General features: G+C 45.1%; 1 protein-coding gene across 1 annotated transcript; it reads right to left on the bottom strand.

Annotated features, from left to right (window-relative positions):
* Window positions 1-2987: 2987 nt before the first annotated feature.
* On the bottom strand, window positions 2988-3515 carry LOC135702124 (uncharacterized). The gene has a single exon (XM_065223122.1). It carries the CDS (start codon window positions 3513-3515, stop codon window positions 2988-2990), a length of 528 nt encoding a protein of 175 aa, XP_065079194.1.
* Window positions 3516-11155: the final 7640 nt, after the last annotated feature.

The following is an 11155-nucleotide window of genomic DNA, read 5'->3' as shown; positions in this document are numbered from 1 at the left end:
CCCATGTGAACTGGAATTCGAAGGTAATAACACTCTGACTTGCGATTGTAGAATAATTGTATATTTCAGTTTCAGTTAGTTTTATTAATTAACCAATTGCGCAGATAGAATTCAATATTATTTTATGCTGAATCTTTCCCAAGTCCTATGTTGATATGTTGCTTCCTGTTGTTTACGAATTGACCCGATACCATGTGGCAAAAGTCACACGCAATCGATTATGCTTATTGCAAGTATGCTAAGCTATGCAAACAGTCATTTCATTCATTGCACCGTCTGCGTGCGCTTGACCTAGTAAACATGTTTATTGCATTTGGGATTTCTTAGGAATGTTTATTTGAGACCCGGTGGAAATGCTTGGAATACATTAATGTCATTTTGATTTACAAGTTGGTTTTTCGTTTATGTTGCGCATCGACACTTTTAACGGAAATGATTGCGTCTTAATCAAACTGTTTTTCAATTGGTTTGCGCATCCACCACACATGCGTTAAAGTCGCCCGCAATGACCACCGGTCTTAGGCCGACAAGTACCGCAGTGAGTCTGTCCACCATCTGCGAGAACTGCTCGATGGACCACCTGGGCGGAGCATAACAGCTACTCAGATATACTCCGTTGACCCTGGCGATCACGAATCCCTCGCTCGAGTTGGACGAGACCACCTCCTGAACGGGGAAGCTCCTCATCGTGCATATGGCCGCCATCCCCAACGCGTCCGTGACCCAATTCCCGTTGCCGGATGGAACCCGGAACGGGTCGAAGATGATTGCGACATCCACTCCCCATTCCACTGCCGATTGCCACAGCAGTTGCTGGGCAGCCGCGCAATGGTTCAGGTTCAACTGCGCTACCTCGAACATGGCTGAGCATTGCTCTTGACCGGGGCAGCATTGCACTTCGGCGGCTTTTGGCAACTTTGCGCCTTATGGCCCTCCGAACCACATCGTCTGCACAGCTTGCTTCTATCGGTGTTCTTGCAGTCACGAGCCAGATGGCCCTGACCGAAGCACCTGAAGCAAGCCGTAACCGGTTGGGGAATGCTCACGGGGCAAACCGACCAGCCCACTCGTACCCTCCCTGTGACTGCCGCCTTTCTGGCATCAGCTGCCGGGAGCTTGACGGTAGCCACCTGGGTGGAGAACAGTCCCTTCCTCAGGGTAACCGCTATTGGTGGTACCTCGATTTGACACTGCTCCCTGAGTGCCTTGACTAGTTCGATCGCCTCTGTCACTTCGTCCAAGTCCATTACCTGGATGGTAATTGTCGAGCCTAGCGGTCCCTGGTCTTTAGCGCCACGCTTAAGCACCAGGAACATCTCGCCAGTACGAGTGCGCCTGATGCTCCTCACGTTGTTGCCAATCTCCGCAAGATGCTGGTCCGCTCTCATCTTCCTCAAAACTTCTGCGTACTTCAACGCTTCCGTCTTGATGATGAGAGCCTCGCCCATCGTCTTGTGCTTGTTCCGGGCAGTGCTGCTCTTAGGGGCAGTTTTTTCCGGAGGTTTCGGGGGAATGCCCTTGTTACCACCCTGTTTGGAACCACCACTTTTCTCAATCGCTCTAGTACCTATGTTGGGCCATTTCTGCGGCTCCCTATTTTGGGCCATTTCTGCGGCTCGTCCGCTGCTGCACTGGACTGTTCGACCACTGCCACACACTCTACCTGGACAGAGACGTTCCGTCTCTTAGGGCGTGCCGCACACTTTACTGGCGAGGGCCGGTCGCGCTTCTGCCCTTGCGTCACGGCAAAGTGGAGGGCCTCGCTGGCCATCGTACTGTTGCCTGCGAAGTTGAAGGCGTCCGCCTGGATATACTTCTGCTCCCTCTTCTCCGCCCTCTCGGCGAATTCCAGTCTCTTCTTGAGCCGCTCGTGGTCGTCCGGGCCTCGTTCACAGTTGCGCGGAGCTGTCGCAAGGCCTGCTTGAGGTCCTTCACGATGTTGTTCCGCGTGCTCGTGAACTCGATGATAGCATCGAGCTGACCCGCGATAGCCAGCATCCTAGGGAGGACCCCAAAGCCACTCATGACTTTTATTAACCTGGGCCCATCCCGAGGGGGACGACTCTATCTACGATGCAAAAAAGATTGTGTTTTGCTGTGGCTAGCTGCGCACACGCTGAGTAGATAGAAAGAAGATTGATGACGATTCTGAAGATTTCCTGCAAAAAATTGATGAGCGATGCAAGTAGATGCGACAAATGAAAGAAGATTGTTCGAAGATTGATTCGCTAGTGTGAGATTTGTTGACCATCTAAACTTGAGATTTAGATGTGTCGCCCCCCTCGGCCCATCCATAGGTTGTTCCTCTGGCTGTCCACCGGTCCCGTCGCTTAGCTCTGCGTCTTGCAGAGGTTTCGGCCGCTTGGTGTCCTTGTTCGGATCACTGGGTGGGGGAGACCTCGTAAGACCACCCTTCGCGAATGGGTTCGCGGTTGCCTCCTTGGCGACTTGACCTCTAGTTTGGGTTTTTAGCTGATTTTGATGATTTTCCATCATCCTGACTATTGCCCCCCCCCCCCCCCTTAGACCGCTATCCTAACCGTGCAACTGGAATAGTCGCTGTTTGATCCCCATGGGTGCCTCTGCAAGCAGTGAGGTCCATGGCGAGGGTTGACATAGGCCTTCATGGGGCGCTATGTTCAGAGCCGGATCGCGTAAGACGGGAATAACTCAACCGACCCTATTCCCACCGCAATCTCCCAACTGGGTGGCACGGAAGGAACGTATTCTAAGGCCTGCCAGGGTTTTATGGGATGCAGACGGACAAGGCATTAGCTCAAACGTCGTTTCGGTCGGTTCCACCCGACGGTAATAAGAGAATGAAATACTTTGGCCGCAAACCCGTAGCGTGGTTTGTATAAACGTTTCCGCTCGACTTCCTACATTAAGGCCAGTGTGTCAGTACACATACTTGCGATCTTACTAACATCGATCGCAAGGTGCCGTCTGGCACATCCCCTCGTTTGTTGTTCGTTTAGCCGACTGGATCAGTACCGCAGCACTGGTGGTCCATCGTTTCCAGGGTGCTCTTGGAGCTTGGATATGGTTGCGTCGTCTAATTTGCCTTTTACGATGGCAATAATTAGGCGGTTGGCAACGCAATCTAGTGTTTGATCCCGCTCACCTTGGATTTGGTGAGCGGCGTGGACTGCGGTGTCTACTGCATCGATCGGAGCCAGAATCAACTTGGCATTGGGACTCATGATTTTCTTCACCTTGAGCAGCTTAGAAAAGTAGCCTTCAAAGGCTATCCTGCGCTTGTAGAAGCGCGTTTCGAGCTTTTGCCAAGCTTCGGCAAAGCTCATTCCCGAGTTTTCGAGTGCCTCAATTGAATTTTTGGCAGGTTCGAATTTCTCTAGGCATTTTCCTAAAAATGCGAATTTATCCGCATCTTCATTAAGAGCGGATATCCTCTTCTCGAAGCGGCTCTTGAACGAGAGCCACTCCGTGAGCGAACCGTTGAATCTTGGGAGCTCGATCCGCGGTAAGTGGTCGGATCGCCAAATATCCGCCATATCTGTAGCTGATTTGTGAAAATTTAAATTAATAACAGAAAATGTATTTATTTCCTATTTCGCTTACCACTTTTGTGTCTCAGCTGCAGCAACACACTGAACTGTATTGGTTCCACTAGGATACATTCTTTAATTTCACCAACTGTGATTGATTAGTGGAAACAGACTTATGAACGAAGTCGTTTTCCTTATTTAATCAATGATGGAATCATTTGACAGATAGGAATCAACATCATCGTATCCTGGCGGTATGCTTTCAGGCGGAATGGTCAAGTGTGAGTGCAATCATACTGTCTGATGACGTCAGCGGATATATGGAGTAGTTCGTTTTATCGCACTCACAGTCAATTTTTCGAAGATCTCTGCTGAAGATATAACACTAATTTCAAGCTATTCTACTGAAATTCTAGAATCAATGGGAACTCCTACAATATTCCTGGAAATAGTTCCGAGAATTGAAACTTTCATCGTATGCGGCTTTCTCTAAAATCTTGTCTCTTGGTTTTCAACGTCTTTTGTAAATGTCCCTCAAAGGTTTCAGCAGGTTGTGGTTATCCTGCGGTTGCCGTTGTCTAGAAATAAAACGATGATCGTGATCTCGAAATACTCATCCGCTCAGTCAGCTGTTTGCCAGCTTCTTTGCGCAGTGGCTCGATTTTGTCACGGTCATCATGTGCTTTTGATCTTTTTGGATGTCAGTCTCTTGAAATGGCTTTCGAAGATAGTAACGATCTGACTTTTGATTGTAGAATCTTCGTATGTTTCAATTTTAGTTAGTTTGTTATCATTCTCTAATTGTGCAGTTCAAATTCAATATTAGCTTTATGCTGAATCGTGTTCTAACTTTTCCACTGTCCTATGTTGCTATTTTCATTCGACAACTTCCTGTTATTTCTTTTTCCTATGAATGTTTATCTGAGACCCGATGATTTGAATGATTTTGATTTGCATTTCTATGATTTGTAACGTGCCAGTGCGGTGTTACTCCCAGCACTGATGAGTCCCCCGTCTCCAAGTCTGAGGGTCGGCACACGCTCGTGATAATTCCGCGAACCAAGAAAACAGTCAAATTTCACTTAAGACAAACTCCCACTTTATTCGCTTTGATGACACTCACTTCACGGACGGTCTCCCACTTTCTTAGATGTCTACTCCTACCTTGTGCTAGCACTACTCTTCTTTTGTCTTCGGGGCCCCTTCACCTGCCACTGCCGTCGGCGTCGTTCCTCTCCTTCCTCTGGTACCGCATCACCTTCTTGGGCCAGGGGTGGACGCCTCTACCTGCCCCGTACGCCCCTCGAGTATGGTGACGGACTCGAGGTTTCAACGAACCACAAGGGTAAGTTGACTTGCCTGGATTGGTGGCGCACACTGTAGCTGAGGAATCCGATTCTCGAACTGCGATTCGGACACACTACCGGCGATTGGCGTGGTCGATTACGCCACCCCTATGGACGTCCATTCATGACTGCACACAGCGTGCTCTGGTGGTGGCTAGTGGCATTGCTCTACAGTTTATAGGGAAGTGTCTCCTACTGGTTGCGTTCGTGGGGATTCTGGAACGTTTCACCTTTTACGAACATTTAAACTTTTTCTTGGAATTTAATAACTAAATATACGACAACTACACGCGATTAATCTCACCAATCTTGGATGCAACACTTACAGATTTGGTTTTTCATTTTATGTTGCACATCAACGTTATTAACGGAAATGATTGCGTCTTAGTGAAACCTGATTTGAATTGTTTTGCGCATCCACCACACTCCTAAGGCTGTTCTAACGGCTTGAACCGTCCTGTCACGGTCGCCATGTAATAGCTTTAATTTTTTTTTGGCTGTTTATCTCGCTTATAAACTTTCTTGATGGTGGCACCGGACACCTTTAATATAATTACCACGGTTGGGTAACGGGCGTGCATTTCTTACCTTACATACTACTTTCGTAACGTGTTAAATGCTATTTGACATTTTGTAAATGATGAAATTTCGGTATACCATAGTAGTTATTTACATTTACTAATTTTACAGGAAAGTACAATTCACTTCACACTTCACTAGTCAACTGCAACTGAATTAAACTAAAACCTAATTAAAACTGGCTACCACCTGCGTTCTCCAGATGGTTTTGGTTCCTCGGTCCTGTCGTGTCAGCAAAGTCCTCCGGGGATGGTAACTGGTCGTTCGGCAACTGCTGTATCGATGATTGCTGATCACATCAATTTACTCATCGGTTGGTTGGTCAACGTCGGTAGAGCATAGGTCTTAGTTTGAACCGCCTCGGTTCAGCCTCTGCCATGATCGCTATGTGAATATGCAGCTGCCCCAAATTATCGATAGAGCTTGTTTCTGTCTCTGCTACCTCTACGTTGACTGATTGATGATTAGGGATACACCCTAACGCATTGCAGCTATAATCCGTCCTCCTACCCCTCGTTGTTATGTCAAACGCATGTTATATAAAAATAAGATTCAATAAGATGATTTCAAATGCTCATACAATGAATTGTTATGGACTTCGTATTGTAGGTCTTGAATTAAAGTATCGTACCAAACGTTCACGGCAAAATCATACATTATAGGGGAAATGGCTCTAATGTTGGCCTATGGATCTGAGATTGGGCCCATCGCTAAAAATCTGCTATTTATCAATTTTATCTAGATGAACGCGTCATTGGGACGATACTAATGGTTATTTTTGGTCGCTATTGAAAATTTAGTCGATTGCTGAATTTCTGTATGGGCCCAAATTAGGGACACTTAGGCCGACATTACATACATTTCCCCTATATTTAACGTTTTCTGTTCGATAAGGCGAAGATAGCCTGAAGTAGATCTCTACCCTATACAAGTAAATTTAATATGGATGCATGATGAACGCTTGCTTGAAAGGAAATAAACAAAATCACTTTCAATGGTCATGGGAATCAAAAGAGTATTTTAGGGGAAACATGTCAGAAGGGTATAACTCGGAACGTAAGTAATGACTTTGAACGTCGATTTCTCTTGAATGTTCACACACCCACGGAATCTGACTACACCAGCAACATTTCTCTGTCAGATGATTGAGTTAGTTTGAGTGGGTGTATTTTCATTCGTTAGACCCTTCTGACATGTTTCCCCTGATTTCCCTTTTTGGGGATGAGTTGATTCGTACCACTGATTATAGTGGATTCTTCTTCTCTCTCTGTGTAAGTAATATAAGCAAAGCAATGGTTCATACCTGTGCATCGTCAGCCTCCACCTTGGGCTGGTTCTGTTCCTCGGTCTAATTAACTTCACGCTTGCTTAGCGTACGCTTCTCTGCATCTTCGGGCCTCTTGAATGCTTGGCTGTTGTTCTTGTTCCTGTCAGGTTTCTTTTTCCGCAAACCGGCGGTGATTGCGTGGCTGGGCGTTTCTAGTCGTTCCGATAGCCGAGATTTCCGCTCTAGGTGTTCCAACTTTCATTTCGGCATCAAACGTTTCGCTTCTGGTCGCAGATTGCACCACGTATGCCGCATCGTGGCCAAAGGAACGTGCGACTTTTGCAAGTTCACGATTGACCATACCCTTGAGCAGGGCTGGAAAGCACCTCAGAGCGTTAGCAAAGCAACTTTGTGCATGCATCTCACAACACTCGACAAAGAGTGTGTGTGGTTCTCCCATTTACTTCGCACACTCTTTTCCAACTAATCTGCGAAAGAGCGATCCACACATTGAGCGGTACACTCCATGCGGCGCAGGGAGCGAATATAATACAACAAGCGCTAATGTCTTCTTTGAATGCTTTGCAGACTTTGCTTACCACGACTGCATGCATAGGAGATAAGGAAGAGCATAACGAAGAAGAATTTTGTCTTTTTGCTGGGTTTCCCACTTGCAACCCTACACTGAGTGGTGCTCTTTGTATCAGAGTCGTCATAGCGATGGTTACAGATTGAGCTTTCGTTATTTCTCGGTGTGTGTGTCTGTCTTCTCTTCTCCGCTGCTTTACACTTGCGCAGGGTGAAAGACAAGCAAACTTTGTGTTTGCGTGATTCTCTCTTGGTTTATTTCAGAAAATCAGTACATTGCGCACATTGAGTGATCCGATTACAGCCCTACCCTTGAGCAGCTGGGATCTTACGAACCGGGCTTGATCTTCGACACTGTACTTACACAGCTCCACTTTGGACATAAGGCGTGCATGGAAGGCTACTGTTGATTCACCTGGTTCTTGCTTCATATTCGAAAAGTGTTCGTGTTCGGCGGCAGAAGTGTCCGTCATAGATCGGAAGTACCCGGAGATATTGGCGACCATTCTACGGTAGCAATCTTCTTCTTGAAGACTTGGTCGAAGTCCTGCTGCACGAACGATGGACTATAGATCGTCTCCTATTGCGAGGTAGAGCAGCTTAGCTTGTCGGCCAGGCTCCGTGATAGTTTAGCGAGATGGCAATCTCGAACTTTTCAATTAATAATTTTGTTCGACCATTTTCCACAGAGATGGCGCTGTTCCGCTGGTAGAAAGTGATAAAAATCCCCATATAGAAATTGAGAGAAGTGAGAATAATTCGCTTTCGGTGCATATTCAGGTGAGAAAAAGTGAACGACAACCTAAAGAAATTAATCAGAGACTTGGTCGTTCAGTTTTTTTTCTGGAAATTATTGTTAAACAAACTACAATTAATTAAAATGAATTTTTCCCTATACAGTTTTACATGCTTTACTACCAGTTCCCAGAGAGCCAAAAAATTCAAATTTGAGAGAGCAAATTTGCTCTCACGACCTCAATCTCTCAACATGCCATGTATTTTGTTGACACTCGATTTGTGATTTCCCTTTCACAGATTATAAAATAGGGTACCTGTCACTGGTACCTCTATATATGCATTTACTTTAACATTTGAAATCCCTCCTTTTTTACAAATTCTGCGCAAAAGATAATTTATGCCCCGCCTCATACATAAAAACCGGCGGGAAATTCTGTGAGGGATGAGCTATTTTGTGTGCAGAGTGTGTAAAAAAAGAGGGACTTCGAATAATAATCTAAATGCATATATAGAGGTACCAGACATATTTTGCACTGCAGTGTCCTCTGTGAACAATTATAGGAAAACAGATTGTGTGTAGTTTCCGATAGATGTTACCGCAAACAACAGCAGTGACATCTGATGGAGCATGAATGCAGAAGCTTGACAAAATGATTAATTAAGCTATTCCTCCGAATTCCTCCCACATTTCGCTTGCTAGAATGTCCTTCGGCAAAGCCGGTATACTTTCGAGACGGAGTGTCGACGGGGCTTTGGTTCCTGGCTGGCGTCAGGCCATTTAACTCGCCCCAAGATTCCGTAACGGTTGAGTCCTTAGCAGACGATGACTCGATGATCGCTTGCGTCAGGTCTGCTATTGTCCTCTCCAATACTGCGAGTTTCGCCTTCAGCAGCGGATGATGGAGATTCGACAGCTTCGATCCCGTAAATTTCCGCATATTGCTCTGTCGAGATGCGGACAAATTTTTCCGCTTCCTCTATTCTTCCTAGAGAAATTGAAGATAGATGACGTGTTGTTTTAATAATCTTCAAAACTAAGATGCAAATATTTGGCGCAAACTAGCATAGCTTTATTTAGCACATACAGTCAGGAATCCTTATTTCCGGATCCTTATTGCCGGGCTATCAGCGAATAAGGATACCCACAGCTTATGGGATTTTCAACCCAATATAAAGTAAATATGCATCAGCATGAACGCGATCACGTCACTCGGGCGATGAGCGCGATTATGCTGAGTAGTCAAAAGGGTCACGTAGCCACCGCACGGATCGACTTGGTAGGTTAAGGAAAGACTGAATAAAATTAATCTAACTTCAACGTTCAACCGAGAACAACGTGCGTTGGCTTTTCGCAAAGAACCTGCCCTACGTTTTGGAAAGAAAAGTACACAGTTATTACACTCTACACGTCGTCTCCTTTCCGGAAATACCCATATTGTAGGGTATATGACAGTTTTTCTTGAACTCATGGCCGCCATCTTGGATTTCAAAATAGCGTCTGGCATCGATTTCTGGCCTCTAAACGTCGTTCCCTTTCCGGAAATACCCATATTGTAGGGTATTTGACAGCTTTTCTTGAATCGATAACCGCCATCTTAGATTTTAAAATGGTGTCCGAAATCGATTTTCAGTCTCTCTACGCGTCATCCCTATTCCGTTTTGTGTCCTCACATTCCACAGCAGCATCTTATATGGACAAGCTTTCCACACATAACATATTAAAGAAGTTCATGTACACACTAGCGCTGCGTAGTGAGAGAGTTCTTAAATAATATGATCACCATCCGAAAGGACTTGGTTACCTGAACAGCTTTGCTGAAGACAGCAACTTTCTATATGGTCAGGTTCTCGAGATACAGCTTATATAGGAAGTTCAAATGCACACTAGCGCTGCGTAGTGAGAGAGTTCTGAACTAATATGAACACCATACAAAAGGACTTGGTTACCTGCACAACTTTGCTGAAGACAGTAACCTTCTATATGGCCAGGATTTTGAGATACAGCTTATATACGAAACTCATGTACACACTAGCGCTGCGTAGTGAGAGAGTTCTGAACTAATGTGGTGACCATCCGAAAGGGCTTGGTCAGCTGAACAACTTTGCTCAAGACAGAAACTTTCTATATGGCCAGGATCACGAAATATTCTATGTTGGACATAAGATCCATATATTATGGCGCCCGTCATAAGTAACATAAAATTGATGCGCCTCTAGTGGCGTAGTTCTCAATTAAACATGAATCCAATGACACAGGCTTGTTGGTCTATCCCAGTACAACAACTTTATATATTGAAATAAATTAGATAATCCACCACAGCCCCCATTAGTGAAAATCCCATAAGCTGTGGGTATCCTTTTTCGCGGTTCCTTATTCACGCTCCCGTTACCCCGGCAATAAAGATTCCTGACTGTACAGCTATCCCCCGAAGAACGCGTTACCCACTGATTTGCAACCACCGCTTTTTCTCGGCAGGGTTTCAACCAGTCGGTCTAATTTTTTGCATGTGAGTAGTGCCAATGGAAAACTAGTCACTCGCAGAAAATCAGAGCGCTTGGTTGAAAACCCACCAAGACAAAAAGCGGTGGGTAGAACTCAGTGGGTAACGCATTCTTCGGGGGAAAACTGTAACTACTTTTCTTCGTTAGTGTTGTTTTTTTGTTTTCAAAAGCAAAAAAAGTCACTAGGGTAAACGGTCCTATAGTTGCGATACGTTAGAAGCGTTAGGTTCCTATAGTTGGGTATTGAGTCTCCATGCACAACTATAGGAGCGTTTCCCCTACCAATTCGGCTAATGGGAATTAACTCCGTTGTATGGTCGGTGTGCATTTTATCTCGTAGGTAAACTGGAATTATTTCGATTTCTAAACTTAGGGGAAATGCTCCTATACACTGATAGGCAAAATAAAGTGCCCACCCCATCATTTTTGAAATTTCTCTCATTTATTTGGTTCAAATTCAAATAAACACACCGTAGTCTGTTTCGATGTCTTACCTTTATTATTCTTTTAAAGTTACACCTATGGAATACTGAAAATATAAAGTTTTACTTGAAGTAAAAGAAAATCAATTTGGATTGAAAAAGAAAACAGTGACAAAAAAAAGTGCCCACTTCAAAAATCGGTAT

The sequence above is a fragment of the Ochlerotatus camptorhynchus genome, unplaced genomic scaffold (assembly GCF_037179485.1).
Source record: "Ochlerotatus camptorhynchus isolate MF236.1 unplaced genomic scaffold, CSIRO-AGI_Acam_v1.1 ptg000185l, whole genome shotgun sequence".
Lineage (NCBI taxonomy): Eukaryota > Metazoa > Arthropoda > Insecta > Diptera > Culicidae > Ochlerotatus > Ochlerotatus camptorhynchus.
Note: the sequence above shows the minus strand (reverse complement) of the source record. Positions and strands in the feature narration are given on the sequence as shown.